Below are 16422 nucleotides of genomic sequence, written 5' to 3' on the forward strand. Positions count from 1 at the left end.
CATTTACACCTTGTATCAGTTTGATTCTGCTGAATATTTGACACTGTAGATTATACAGTAATCTGCCAGTACATATCATAATGATGGCATAGGTTAGAAAAAATGCATAACCCTTTTTTAATGAGAACATGTAATCACAATCAAATTTGTTTTATACGATTCTCTGGCTGTTGCTATAGGTGAATTGGGCTTGCTTGCCTAGCAACTGCGATTTATGATAAAACTTCAAACATATTTAATCTTTATAAATGCAATAAAAAAATAAAATAAAAAGTGAAGTATTATAATATATGTACACCAAGTAATATGCTTGTAATTTGAATATATTTGAATATAATTATATTTTATGTAAAAAAAAAAAAACAATTGCTGTGCAAACCTGTTACTGTATACAGGTTTATTATAAATCACGTAGCCAGCCTACATATATAACATATTACCTTATAAAATACAGATGAGGTACGAAACTACATTGTCTAATCAGAAAGGAAGTATATCCCTCACAAAAGACGTGTTTTCTCTTAAATGATCTAAACAGCTGAATAAAATGAGCTGGTAAAATGCTTTAACAAAGATAATTACCATTTCTACCATTGAACAGTGGTTTTTGGTTAGAGATGTGCAAACCGGTTCCTTTGAAATCAGGCACTCTGTTCCTGCTTTGGAACTGACGAACCGAATACAAATATCAGGAACCCAGTTCCAGCGAATACTAGTATGTTTTTAATAAAAGTGATTATTAAAAAACATAAAACAAAGACTTTTAATTGCTGTCAAAAATACTATAATTGACACATTTATACTTAGAAGTAGAAAAAACACACTTAGCTAGGCTATATATTTGCATTTTGCTGGCCTGGTTTTGGACTACTGACTCACTGATCACGGCTATGATGAGTTTAGTTTGACTTATTTTTTGCTTTGTGATTGTTGTGGTCTTTCTAGTGGTTTTTATGCCAACATAGAATTGTAGGGCTAGTACTTGTTTATATGTATATAAGATGCCCCTGCTCACACACAATGACATACGCACATGTTTTTCTAAATTGTCTGGGAACCAGAATCAGACATAAAATACCCAGTTCCAATGACAGATACCCGTTTTTTTGGCTTGTCCATTTGTTCAACTTCATTATGTATTTCCAGGGGTGCCTTTTCTGTGCACGAACACATCTTGGCAAAAAAACAAAGTCTCACTGTGGTCCTGAAGACAAAAAGCAAATAAGCCTGAATTGAGTTGTTCCATAAGCAGTAAAAGCACATACAGCAATTTGCTCCTCAACCCTTAAAGTGTTGTCTGTGCACAGTTTTCACCAGCATATTAAAACTGGTCAGGTATATGCTAGTATACTGATGACAATGCAAGTCTGTCTCAGTGCTAAAAGTACAAAATGCAAATTCTAGCTTGTGGTTCCTCTAGCAGATACTGTATTGAATACATGAAAAGCACACATTGCAAAAGGCAGCCGTTAGGTAAATAAACCAGGTATGGGAGTGAAATCTAATTGAAAGCTCTTTTGTTAAAACAGGAAGTTCATTTTCTCAGACAGGACTCCTGAATAAGTGTTCATACAGTATTTTTTGCTTTACTTTTTGCTGTGCTTGGCTACACTGCCTGCAATTTCTAAGGGGCTTACAAACAGCCACCTCTGAAATCCACGGCATTATCAAAGTGGGATTAGCTGAAGCATTAGATGAATCCTGCGTTCATCTACCATAAACTACTTCCCTCACTCCTTTGCTATAGAGATACGAGTGAGAATGTGAAGCAGCTAGCTGAACCTGCCACTTTATCTATTCTATTTGATCAAATATCATCCTCCAATTGTCTGGTAGACGTTACAAAAAACAAAAAATGAGAACATTGATTGAGAATCTTCACGAGACCAGCGGATTAAATAGTTAATAACCACAGTTCACAAAGACATGACAATAGCAACTTAAAATTGCCAAACTAAAAAGATTCAAATGTAAAACCTTACTTAGAAACTAAACAGGTGCTATACTCTAATGTTTATAATGTACGTGTGAAGGTATTATGCATTAAAGAGCCTATGACATGGAATTTGACTTTTACCAAAATTATAAAAAATAATATTAACAAGTCTCGCTTGAACATATAAATCACGTTCATTTTACCAAATTACATTTACTTGTGCTACATGCCGCTTCTAAACCGAGAAGGGAAGCTGCATCAGTCTCATTAAAATTTGCATTTTATTAAAAAACTAGATCATTGCCAACAATTTTAAATCTTGTTTGGGAATAATTGTTAGTCATACATTATGTTTTTTAAAAGTAGTTCGGACCAGGTCAGTGGGTCTTTAAACTGGGGATGAAAAAAAAAAAAAATCTAACATCCAACCCTCAAGTCAACTTCAATTTCGTTGCAATACTAGTCTCAGTAATAACTACCATTGCTGTTAGAGAACTTCTTACCACTATTAAAGATAAGATGCATTTGTGGCAAACAGTTATAATATAAGATTGTTTCCACACACGTGACTTAAAAAAATGCAAAGCTCATTCTTTCTTCAGGTACTATACATGGCTGGAGTTACATGTGACCCAGCACTACTTTTTTATTTATTTATTTATTTATTTTTAAATATAGTATTGCTTTTCTCAATTGGAACACAGCAAAAAAAGATTCCGCACATAAAATGTAAGGTGGACATTAAAGAACCCTTTATTCTACTCATGATCACTGAAGCATTTATCAATGATCAATGCAGCAGCTGGTGTGCAATTTTGGTTCTAGTTTCAAACCATGCCATTTGTTGTAATAGCCAGTTCTGTGGTGTCTAGTGAGACAGCTGAGAACACCCAATGGGATTGACTCAGCCCCCTGGCTAAGTTTGAATCCAAGTGCCTTCCTACGGCTCCATCCAGACCTTTACAAACAATTTAGATCATTCAGGAGTATGAAGAAATTATGCAGGCAAAATTCCCATCTTATAGACCCTTGTGCTTTGTAAGTGGACTTGTCTATTGCCGCATTCTTATTTTTAACATGCTTTTAATGTGAGCGCTATCTTTAAAAATGTATTTTAATATTTATCACATCTCACAAACGTACTTAAGATCAAAGTTGCCTACAGATGGTGCTTACATTAAGATGCAACATAGGGTTATTTATTAAAGGTGAAACAACTTCCATCGCAATATTATATTACATTCTCAAAGACCGTTGTCCTTTTCTCTGTTGTGTCAAAACCATAAAATATGTTGTATCCAATATTAAGAAAAGAAGAATAAACGCTTTACCTGAATTCAGCTCTCCAAAGAATGTCAATATTAGCAATTAGCCTGTACAGAAATCGAACAGAACTGCATTTGACATATTAGGGGACATGTCGGTTCAGACCACAAATGGACTGGTAACGTTGTACTATAATTTCAAACGATCCCTATCTTCCAACAAGAGAGGTTGTCTGTGGCAGGGTAGCTCTGCTGCTGTAAATAGTATATGTGTGGGAATGTAAGGTTTGCAGGGATGGGGTTAAATCTATCCCTGCCAGCCATCACTGGTGTGGCCATTCCCCAATTAGGTCATTTTGTTTTGGCCCTTGTGTCTTTTTTTTCATTTGTGTTTGTTAATAAACATGCGCACCAGCGCTTAAACTGCAGATTTCTGCCTCTGGGTCTCTTTCCTGATGGTAACAAGCCTGGGCCGTGACTCTACCCTGTCACACTGCCTTGCACATTGTACTAAACACTCATAAGTACTGTACCACCAAGTTCTTACACAGCCTTATTAGGCCACCACTGTAATACAACCAAATATTTATTCAGTGATTAACAATGGAAGGATGTCTAACTACTGAGTAATTATAAAGAATGGAGAATGGTACTAAGAGCTTTGTGTATTTGCTTTTCTTAAACAAGTACACACTGATACTATGTTCTCCTTTTAAACAGCAACCCAACAAAGAATACTGAATTACATAGTATCAGCTATACACTTACTGTTTATTTATTTTTACATTAAAAAGTACATTCAAAATAATGTCAATTTTACTGGAGGACCATATTACAATGTGTTACTTTATATTGAACTGCTGTTTAAGTTCTCCAATTTAAATTTGTATGATATGGAGATGGAAATACATTTGTTGGGGAAACGATTTGGCACCGTGAATGACACATCGGTTACATATTAGAGCGGTCACTATAGAGCTCACTGTCCTCTCCAGCTGTTGTCTCTTCCAAACAATCACTAGACTCCTGTTAACATATGTTGATGTCAGTTGACATCTTCTGGGGCACTTGCCATTCTTTAAAGCAATGTGATGCAGTGGTGACCCTCATTTCCCTGGGTGCAATCGCAGTATGGAATACAGACGCTGCAACTTGTCAGGCACCCACTATGAAGCCCTAAATACAGGACTTCCTAAAAGAAAAAAAAGGCCACAACCTGTAACTGTTTCTCAAGAATATTATCCATAAGGAGTTGAAGCAAATTTACACACTGCAAGTTCCCATAAACAGGGATGTTAGTGCCAGTATAGCTTTTTCTTCTTGTTGCACTCGCAATTTGTTGAACTGCTTTCTGCAAAATCTAAATACAAAATTAGTCCGCATAAAAGATGATACATCAATTACAGGGATTTTGCAAATAAACGTGTACCATTTAAATCTCCCAGGAACAATAATAGCCCTGTAAGTGAAAAAGCATAGATGGTTTGGTCTGATAATAATAATAATAATAATAATAATAATAATAATAATAATAATAATAATAATGTTGGGTTGGCTTATCTGCCTCTCACTAACCCCTTGAAATGACTCCAGTTTAGGACCCCTACCAGATTCCCCTTGAACCTGTTGAATGTTCATTACAGAATGGAACAATGATTACTCTTGTCCTGCATCTCTTAGAAGGGCCCTAACTCAATGGAGAAACTCTTAAAAGAATATCCTGTCATAGCATTTTTATTAAGCATGTAAGAATTTAAATCATCCTCCATCTCAGGTAAAAAAACATATACATTCCCTTTGAGAGGAAACCATCCTATGTCAAGGATTTCCAAGGGAAGTTACAGACAATTGTAAAAATGAGAAAACCGGTTACAGGAAAATGCCAGTACTCTGGATGCCACCATGTATGAGAAAGCCTTTTTATCATATTCGTTGTGTACTTTTGCACACATTAGTTTATAATTTTCCACTGAACTACTGTAGTTGTGTGGTTTAAATTCACCATGTACTTAGACAAATATCCTGGAGCCTAATATTCAAATAATGAAACATTAGGTTATTGTCATAACCCTGGTTCCCTGAAATAGGAATATTAACCATTACAAATGGATGTTTTGCCTTTAAGACCTGAACCTGAAAACTTTCATACCAAGACTCTCGTCAGAGCAGAGTGACGTTGCTGCTGTATAGCCCCCACAGCATAGAGCAGCTACGTGCCCTGGTAACATCGTCATATTCCTTGATGAACTGCGACCCCAAAGTTAATGGTTAATATTTCTATTTCAGTGAACCAGGGTAATGATAATAGCCCGTTCCCTTTCAAGTAGGGAATATTAACCTTTACAAATGGGTGAGTATACCAAAGCTGTGGCAAGGACATAGTATACAAAACTGTGCTGAACAGTATTCCAGCAAGCTGAAAAACATTTAGGATCACCTCTATTGTTCTGACATGAGGGTAGACTGAGAAGCTGCCCTCAGTACTCTAGTGCCAAATCCAGGATTCTGCGGATCCACAACATTCAGCCGATAGAACCTGGCAAACATATGGGAGGAAGCCCACACCGTTGCACTACATATATCCTGGATAGATGCACCTTGGAACAATGCCCATGAAGTCGCCTGACCCCTGGTGAAACGGCCTGTGAGCTTCTCAGCTGATGTCAGATTGGCCAGTTCATAAGCAGTCTCTACTGTGCCTGTCAGCCATTTATACAGACGCTGTTTTGACAGAGCCTGTCCCTGATAAACAAAAAATTGTTCTGACTGCCTGTAGTCCTGTCAACATAAACGCTAATGACCACACTGGTCAAAGTGTACAGAGCTGGCATTCCCTGTCAGATTGGAAAGAAGGGGGAAAGAAAGCCTCCAATTCCACCAACTGGCTAACATGGAAAACCGAGACGGTCTTCGGCAAGAAGCAGGAGAGTGCCTGCATTTCACTCACCTGCTTAGCAGAGGTGATAGCAAGCAAGAAAGCTGCCTTGAAAAAGACAATCATTTTTACTCAGCTAAATGCATGGGCTCAAATAGAGGTTTTGTCAGTGCACTGAGCACTACATTTAACCTCCAGCTTTTATTTTATTTCCTTATGTCCAGTCCCTGATGGTGAAACAAACAGCAAATAATAATGCTGGTAAGTAATACAGCAGTGTGCATTACTTACATTTAGTCTCCCTGGGCTGGTCCCAAAACAATAGTCCCGTTATTGTATCCCTACATTAAACACAAAACACATACACAAGTCCATTTAGTGCGTGAATTAGTGATTGTGGTACAACACAGTTTTACAGTGATACAAGTGAAGTGCTGTCTCGGGTTTGTGCTGGCCCTGGTATCAGCTCCAGAACGTGTTAGCTGTCAAGTGATTGCAAGCAACAATAGACAGAACAAAACAAACACTCATGATTATTCACCACACAAATACAGGTTCTTCCAGGTCACTTATTAACCAAACAAAGGAACAAATTACGATTCTCCGTCCCCCTTATAAACTGTCACGCTTGGTAAACGAATGCAGCTGCCTTTACAATCTGTGGCTGCTACATTGTTTCCCTACCAGGTCAATATGTTCTTGCAATGGAGTCTCGCCTTTTTCCAGAATGACCGACTTCCCGACCCGAGGAAAGAACTGTCAAGCCAGCCCTTCCAAAAAAAAAACTGTCCTCGCTTAGTACCCTCACAGGTCGGGAGGGAGATTTACAACCAAGGTTCATTGTATTTCTGTCACAAACTGCTACAGGGCATGTCGTGGGAGTCAATCACCCTGTTCGATAGCCACAGACATTTCAAATGCAGCCATTCAGGGGCCAAATCCAGAGCTGCAGGCTCGATGGGTTGGGGTACCACAAAGTGCCCTGCAGCTGACTGAGCAGGTCGCAATGCAGTGGCAGTTCCCATGGCTGGCTGCTCTGAAGCTGCATCAATGAGGAGAATCAGACTCTCCTGGGCCAGTGAGGGGCTATTAAGAACACCCTGGCCCGGTCCTGTCTGATCTTATCCAGATATAGTGGGAGCAGCGTAAGCAGTGGAACATCATATAGATGTGCTGGCCACAGTTGCACCAGTGCATCTACCCCTAGAGGTCCCCCCTCTTCTACTATGGAGAACCACAAGGGACAGTGTGTCGACTCTTGAGAGGCAAAAAGGTCCACTTCTCCGCTCTCGAATCTCTCCCAAATAAGGCTCACAACCTCGGGATGGAGTCTCCACTGTGGACCCCCCCCGCAGCCCAGTTGATCACTCTGGGCAGGAAAACTGTCCAGAGTAAGAGGAGGGTCACTTGTGCCCACAGCAGAAGCTTGTGGGCCACACGGTGAAGACTGGGTTGTCCACAAACCACCCTAGTGGTTTATGTAGAACACCACAGACGTGTTGTCCGTACGGAAGAGCACGTGTCTCCCCCGAACCTGCTCCAAAAATTCCTGCAAAATATTGATGTGGTGACCCTCCCACAGAGGCTGCCACACACTCGGCCCTCCCACACTCCACCCCAGCCTGAGCTGGATGCATCTGTGGTGATGACCTCTCTCCTGGTGGTGCCTAGGCGTAGATGGGCTGGCTGTCTCCACCAAGAGAGTGCCTGTAGACAGTGTCAGGACACTATCAGTAGGAGGTTGCGGTTTAACACCGGGTCACAAGCCATACCTGCAGGGGGTGCATATGCAGGAGAATCAGTGGAAGAGTACTGGATGCTGCTGCCATCAGGTCCATAAACCTGTGGAAAACTACTTCTGGCAGTGTTCTGCCGAGCTGTAACAGCTCTAGGCAGGCAGTTATGCTCTCCACTCCAAGTCCAGGTGCACCCCTACATAGGTAACTGTCTGCGTGGGCATTAACTGGCTCTTGAGGCCGAACCGATGTAGGTGGTTGGTAACGAGCTGTGTGTTCGTGTACCTGTGCTGGCGACTCAGCACAAATTAGCTGATAGTCCAGGAAGTTGAGTACACTGATGTCTCAATGGGGCCAGTATAGTCTCCTAACACTGTTCTGATCTTTGGCTCCTATCCCTCAGCTTCCAAAATTGCTTGCATAGCCCTGTGAGCGAATGAATCCTAGCCAACAATCTCTCTCCCGATCTGTGAGGGTATTGTATAGCCGGAGCAGAGTGCCCTGTAATGCATGGTTTGGCAGTTCATTCCAGGGTCAGTCGGAGGGGCCACCATACCAGAATAGGCGATGTGTCAGTCACGGATTGGAGAGTATTTAAGGGAAGTGGCCCCAGCAATCTGTACCTTGGTTTATGGTTAAACTGCAAGGACTGTGAAAGAGAAACCAAAAGTACCATGAGTGTTTCGTGTTTTGTTTGTTTGTCACTCCAACTATCATTGTTTGTTCTCACTAGACGGCTAATATGAACCTGGAGCTGTTGCTACATGCCAGCACCAAACCCCCGACTACACTGTATCACTGAATCACCTGTGACTGACTTTCACCACCCACCTGCACTAGAGCACCCACTTTGAGGAGATGTGTCCGTGTCTGTGTTTATTATTTCGGGACCTTAACCCTCCTTTTGCACGGTGCAATACACATTGGTATGTAGAGCCTGTGCGTATTATTTAAAAGAGTTGTTGACATGCAACCCAGTATCAATAAAGAGCTGTTTCACTGTGAACCGTCTTGTGTGTGTCTGTTCCGGACCACTGTCTTATCAATACACCTGCGGACTGCAAGCCAATCGTTTACACCCCCATTCTTAAGAAACTTTTACTTAACCCTTTTTATGCCCAGAACTATCGTCCGGTCTCTCTCCTCCCATTCTGTCTAAAACTCTCAAGCGAGCTGTCCACCACCAGCTGGCATTCTTCCTCACCAAACACTCGCTTGACCCTCTTCAACCCGGGTTACATACTGCACACTCCACTGAAACTGTCTGCCTCTGTATCTGACTCTCTCCTCGGGCTGCCTCCCTCTCCATTCTAATTCTCCTTTACCTCTCCTCTGCATTTGACACTGTTGACCATGCTATTGTCCTGTCCTCTCCTCTCCTCTCTATGATCTGGTTTACCGCCCCTCTAGCCATTTCTTTCCAGGTTTCCTGGCATGGCTCTCTTCTCCTCATCCCCTCTCTACAGCTGTACCTCAAGGACCTGTCCTAGGCTCCCTCCAGTTTTCTACACACGCTCACTAGCTACTCTTCTCTACTTTTGTCTTCTACCATCTTTACGTTGATGATGCTCAGATCCTCCTCTCTTTTCCCTCCTTCAACGCCCACATCTCACAATGCCTCTCTGCTATCTCCATTTTTTAAATTAGAACTTATGACAGGTCACTCAGTCATTTAGTGTGAGAGTAAAATTACAAAAAAAAGAACTACAACCTCAACATAAACCAGTTCTTTGAATTAAAAACAGTATTACTTTTCAATTGTAGAGTATCTGAATTTTGGTTGGACATTTATAAGAAAGAAAGAAAGAAAAAAAGAAACATAAGCATTCATACAACCAAAAAACAACCTTAAGTACAATAACACAAACACAATCCTACCTGTAATGTACATGTGTGACTGTAGGTGGTCTGTAGGCAAGGATCCAGGTCTGAATGTCCATTGGTCTTGCTTTTGTGTAAGCAATGGTGATGTCAATGACCCACTGCAAACCTCTGGATTTGCTTGCTGTGACAGAGAGAAGAACAAACACAGGCATCAACACCAGTGATAGAAACAGGCTGTGAAATGGCTTTTCTGCCTTTGAAGGAGGGACAAAATGAATCCTGGTTCAACAGCAGCAGCTGGAAAGCAGGGTTACTGGCTAAGCAGAAAAAATGGATGTCGTTCAAGTAACCCAGACCTCTGAACAGTTTCACCACAATGGAGAAAAACACCAACAGGCAGTGACAGTGGAAAACCATAAGCAAGAATAAAGAAATTTTCTTTAAAATGCACCATCACTGAAGGTCAAAAATAGTTTTGACAGAGCCTGCCTCAAGACTACCTAAATATACCAATACCTAAATATAGGATGAAAATCCAAATCCAAACTTCAGACTTTGAAGTACACAAGTCTTTACAAATTAAAGAATATTCAATTATTTAATTTGCAGAAAAATCATAACACTTGTATTGGTTTCCTTTGTTTGATATCTTTTTGATACAGTAATTTATAAATTGTTACAATGATGAACATGGATCCAGATTTTTTTTTGCCACCGAAAACATTTCAAGCAGTGTTTGTTCGAAATTTCGAACATTTGTCCTGGCAAAAAAAAATAAAACAATAAAAACATGTTTTGTCTAAATATAGGGCAGTGACAGCAGGAATGCCTCCACCTCTCAGGAGCAGGCTTTTTGCTATGTCATCAGAACCCAGTAAAGAACAATAATGCAAACAAATCTTTATTGTGTTTGAGAGTTCCCTTTCAATGGAATGACAACCATTACCGAATGAGAAAGAGCCCTCTCTGACCGTCAATCACTGAGCATATATAAAAAAGCTTCCCTATCAGGGCCCTGCTGTGCAGGGGAAGTCCCTCCCACCTCCTGCTGAAGAGGGATGTCCTCACAGTAACAGATTGCCATTTTCTCTCTCACTTCACTGAGACAGGTCACAGATTGCTTCGTGCTTTCTTGTCTGAATTTGGCTGATTTGTCGGTTTGATACCTTCAATTTTTTTCAATTTCCACGGTAAAAATCACACTTTCGAACGTTCTTAACAGTGCTCTTGCCTGATTCTCCATCAGTTTACTGACTAGAGCTGGTTCAGCCCGGCGCCGTCCACGCCTACCATCGGCACCGACCTTGGCACCATTTCACTCGGCACCAACAGCACTTTCTCAGGCGCCGATCCCTACTCAAATCACAGGGCAGACTGCCCCCTACTACCGGGCAGCCCGAACTCCCACAGTCTCGTTCGCCATCCCCAACACCTAGACCCCCTAGCCCAGGCTAGCTGTCCTTCACGGCGTCAAGGTCCGACGTCTCGGACCCAGCCACTTCCATCAGGCAGGTCACAGCCGGGGGGCTCCTTACTGCTCCTGCCGCATGTGTCGCAGAGGGAAGTGTTCTGGGCGCTAATGCAGCATGCAGCTGCAGCCACGGACGTTGCCTGGCCGGCAGAACAGGAGGGAAAGGGGAACTGCTTCCTCCAGAAAAAAGGGCGACCACAGCAAGCCATCCCTTTGTGCCAGGAATTCCTGGAAATGGTGCGCTCCTCCTGGAGCAACCCAGCGTCTGCACCCTCAGCCTCCAGAATAGCACACTGCAGGAGCCCAAGAAGCGGGCCTAGGCACATTCCCCACTAACGGGGACACGGTCACGGTATTGGTGCAAGGTTCCACCTTCACCAAGGTGGAGAAGGACCTAACCTGCCCATCTAAGCCTTGCGAAACAACGCATGCCATGCTAAAGAAAGCGTATGCTTCAGCAGCGCTGTCAGTTACAGCACCGAAGACCATGGCTATACTAGTGCTCTATCAGACCCAGTTAGCAGAGAGGCTGCAGGAAAGATCCAGAGAGGCAGACATAGGAGAGCTCCAGGCAGTGGCAAAGGCGATGACTGACCTAATGGGGAGTGAGGCCAGGCATGGTGGCCTCTCGCTGGCATTTGTGGCTGACGCAAGCCAAGGTCGTGGAGATCAAAAGGGTGGCGTTACTGATGCCCCCATTACACCAGGGCAGACATTTGGGGCGACCAGAGGTCCCACAAGGCCATGGAGGTCGCCTCCAAATTCTTGCGCCTTCCGGCTTACCGACAGCGCCCAAGGCGGCATTTGCAGCCTCCTGGCTAGTTTGCGCGCATTCCAAAGCTTCAAGCCTGGGTAAATACGCTCATGGTGCACCCGGTACGAGATCGGTACCACCTGGTGCGAGTGTCCAGACAATGCCGGAGTGGAAGGGACATTGTCAGCAAGCGGACATAAATGCCCAAGAGCTGCAAGCAGTGAACCTGGCGTTATCTCATTTTCGCCAGCAATTGGCGCACAAGCATGTGCTGGTCCGGACGGACAAAACAACAGTGGTAGCCTACATAAACCACCAAGACGGCCTGCGTTCACCGGTCCTTCACCACGCAGCACAAAGACTCCTGTCCTGGATGCACAGGAACCATCAGGGTGGTTCACCTCCCTGCTGTGGACAACAAGGCAGCAGACCTCCTGTCCAGAAGCGCTCCAGACAGCTCGGAATGGAGACTGCGTCCTCAAGTGGTGAAACAGATTTGGGAGAGGTTTCCTACTGCACAAGTCAACCTCATTGCCCCCTGTGGTTCTCCATGGAGAGAGATGGGGGCAACCTGGGAGTAGATGCGTTAGCTCACCCCTGACCACAGTAGCTCTTGTATGCGTTCCCTCCGCTACCATTATTACCCCTGACACTAGAGAGGATCAGGGTGGAGAGAGCACAGGTTTTGCTGGTTGCACTCAGATGGCCGAGATGCCCCTGGTTTGCTCTACACTCCCGACATGTTGTCGGATCAGCTTCGGCTTGGAGGCTTCATCCTCTCATTAAAATTATGGTCCCCAGGTGGGATCCAGAACCGGTACTGCGAGTCCTTATGGGTCCCCCATTCGAGCCCATGGTGTCAGCAGAACTGCACCCTGTTACCTTGAAGGTGGCGTTTTTAATAGCCATTACATCTGCCAGACGAGCAGGTGAGCTTCATGCGCTGTCCATCGATGAAACATGTATGGCTTTCACTGGAAATGACTCACGGGTAACATTAAGAACAAATCCAGCCTTTTTGCCAAAGGTGGTATCTCCATTCCATATTAACCAACCAGTGGTTTTGGAAACTTTCAGACCTCTCAGCACGAGTCAGAAGAGGACCGTAGACAGCATATACTATGCCCAGTTCGGGCTCTGCGCTGTTACCTAGATAGAACAGCGTCCTGGAGACAGTCCAACCAGCTGTTTGTCTGCTATGGGTCCCGCTCTAGAGGTCAGGCCCTATTGAAACAACATCTAGCGCATTGGGTGGCAGATGCTACACGCTTAGCGTATGAACAAACGGACTCCCCCTTACCGGGGGACATTACGGCCCATTCTACCAGGGGCCAGGCAACTTCGTGGGCTTTCCTTCATGGCGCCTCCTTAGATAAACTATGCAATGCTGCTACATGGACAGGTAGTCAGACATTTGCACGTTTTTACCGCCTTGATGTTGCAAACCAAGCGAGACCCTCTAGGGCCTCTAGGGTGTTGCAGGCGGTAGGCCCTTAGGCATCATGTGGGCTCTGTGGCTATCATCGTGAGGCTGTACTGTCGGTAATGTGGAGCCACAACAGCTTTGGTACAGCTTCCCATTCTGTAATGGTTGTCATTCCATTGAAAGGGAACGTTAGATAATTACCAAAACCCTGGTTCCCTGAAAGAGAATGGCAACCATTACCCTTCGAGGTGGTGTCCCTAGCTGACCTGATTTCGAAAGAAAATGGCTTCGTTCAGCATTTAATTAATAAACAGAACAGACAGAAAATAAACGGTTGGAACAATACAAAAACAGGACACGGCACATTCACCAAAATAAATAGACAAACAAAACGGACTAAACAAAACAAACAATGGACAAACAAACAAACAAGGTGAGCTTCTATCTAACGATTACTTGTTATTATTTCTACCTCCGTCTCCTATCCCGTTCGCCACTCACCGAACACCCAACCGCAAGTGGGTGAAAACATGCTGTTTTTATGCAGCTGTATCAAGACTCGATTTCTAATCAATCATTCAATTGGAGTCTCGGTACAACTGCACGTGAATTAATAAAGTGCAATTCCCCGTGCTCACATATTATTACATTTTACCTGCACGTGAAATGCTATGCAATCCTCGTGCCTAAATACAAATATACATTTTAAACACTCGTGTTACGCAGACCCATTTATATTCCGTGTACCAATGACTATACACCAACATTTAACACACCACACGCAACATAACAGATAATATACACAGGGGCGGGCACTTTGTCAAAGGGCAGAATGTGTAAATTAGACAGGTGTATCTATTTTGAGGACACAAATGAAGCTGTACAATGTTTAAAGAGTGAATGCTGTGATACTTGAATAATGACTGGTGTACACGATAGCTAATTTGCATTGTCAATCCCTTTACTGATGGCATTTGGCACCTGTTTGGACACTTATTAAGCATTATCCTGTCTGTGCTTCTAGTAAAAGAAAAAATAAGCATTGAAACTAAAGGTGAAAGAGCAATGGGCAGAATGTGTTTTTTAGTGACAAATATTTAAATAGACATAAACATTTACTCTTGTTAAATTATACTGAAACACAGAAGAGCATCAGGACTGAACTAAAAACTAAAGTACATAAAGACATTGATAAAACAACATTTTTACAAAATGGTTAACGATATTACTGCTGGTTTCTTGTTGGACCCTCCTTTATGGCTGCTGGCAAAGGAAAGTCACATTCCATATAGATCGTTGCACATGCTGTGCAATTCTGCTTTACAGAAACAGTGGGACTAGTGGAGGACACCAAGTTAGATCTTTGCTTTGAAACAGAGAGCAGTGGGGGGCTTTTATATCTAAATGTTGTATCTTTGTGATACAAAAAGCAGAAAACTTAGAAATAAATAGCAAACAATAATAAGGAAAACAAATCAGGTAATTAAGGTTATGAAAATTGAAAAATATATTAAGCATTATATTTATACAGTTTAAAATGGGAAATATACTTGCATCAGACATGTTAACTAGCACTGAAATAAAATCGTACCAGTTCACGACTGCATGTGGCATAATGGCTGGCACATTTTCCTTCTGCAGACACTTTACATTGTTCTACCATTGACTTAAATGAATCAGTGCAATAATTACTACAAGGTTGTTTTTTTACTAAAATTGATAACAGATATTAAATGCCATTTTGCTGGGTTGTCTTTTGTTATAGATTAAACATTTACCAATTTATATTTACACCCTTAATTGAACTGATAATTTGCTTAATTAGATCATTTTACTTGTTTTCAGCTCTTCAACTGTTGCATATTTCAAGTTAGCTATAACATTTTATAAGTAACTAGAACTGCAACTGTTTAAGAGCTGAAAACAAGTAAAAAGGTATAATTAAGCAAATTATCAGTTCAATTAAGGGTCTAATTAAGTAATTGAGAGTTCGGTTGGAACGAAAACCAGCAGCCACAGGGGGTCCCCAGGACAGAGTTTGAGAAGCCCTGTGTTAGAACAACCTAGAAGGAGAACCCTGTGATAAAAACGAGAGTGTTGTCCTTGTTTGTCTAGTAAAAACAGTTTGTTTGTTATTTAAGACTTCTAACACAATCTGGAGTTGTAGCCGAAGGCCAGCATCAAACCCGGACACCAGCACTTGCCTTGTCGTCACAAAGAATTGCATTTCACACCACGAGCACTAAATTCCCTCACTAAAGGAACTGTGTATGTGTTTTGTGTTACATGCAAGTGTAAAAAGAACGGGACTTTTGGTTACGGGTCAAACCCGAGGATTACAAATAAAATGATACATGCCGTTGTATCACTTTACATCATTATTGTTTACAGTTGTTTGCCGTCAGGTTCTGGACAATTGCAATCAATAAACCCCCTTGGACCTGGATATCGTTGTCTGTCTGTTTCTTCTGCACTGCTGTATTACCTTCACCTGCACGCACTTACACACTTTGCCACAGGTCCCTAGAGAAATTATTTTGTAGTGTACAGGTCGTTTACTAAATACACGCAATAAAAAATAGAAAATGTGATGTAAACATGGCAAAGTGGGAACTGTTCCTAAAGCAATTCCTAATTGGCTTTCTTTATCTTTAACCACTGTGATGTAACTGTACAACTATTGAGTCTCTCCTATTGATCAGTTGTTCATGGTTACACATTCACTTTGGGTTAATTTTTCCATTTGAACATTTTGATTGATTTAAGGATGGGTGACAGGCAGGGCTGGGATTTAGTCACGGTGGTTATGGGTGTCACGGATTCCGAGACTTGATAGTGTCCGTGATTTTTGCTGATGTGCGTGACTTGCAGGGATGTTAGTACATTATATTCAATCTGTTTGTGATTTTATTGAATAGTGTTCCTCGTTAACATTAAATTTCACATTTAAAAAAAATGCATTTATCGTTTATTAATTCAAATAAATAATTACATATCTGAACTAGCTCCAACTTCATGCTTTGATGTCTTGTTTTTTTTTTTTTGGAGAAGAAAAAAAAAACTGTGAGTCAAACTAAACTCTTCGATTAAATACTTCTTGAAAGTTATGTTAACAGTTCATAAATTCAGTGTTTG

At 42.0% G+C, this 16422-nt stretch overlaps 1 protein-coding gene across 1 annotated transcript in view; it reads right to left on the minus strand.

The window, feature by feature from the left end:
* The window catches only part of LOC121317085 (acyl-CoA:lysophosphatidylglycerol acyltransferase 1-like), a 79807-nt gene that overhangs the window by 18151 nt on the left and 45234 nt on the right, over positions 1-16422 (minus strand). The window contains exon 5 of the mRNA XM_041252678.1: positions 9691-9817. Within this exon, the coding sequence (XP_041108612.1) occupies positions 9691-9817 (127 nt within the window). The remainder of the gene's footprint in view (positions 1-9690; positions 9818-16422) is intronic.

This window comes from Polyodon spathula, chromosome 6 (genome assembly GCF_017654505.1).
Source record: "Polyodon spathula isolate WHYD16114869_AA chromosome 6, ASM1765450v1, whole genome shotgun sequence".
NCBI classification, from domain to species: Eukaryota; Metazoa; Chordata; class Actinopteri; order Acipenseriformes; family Polyodontidae; genus Polyodon; species Polyodon spathula.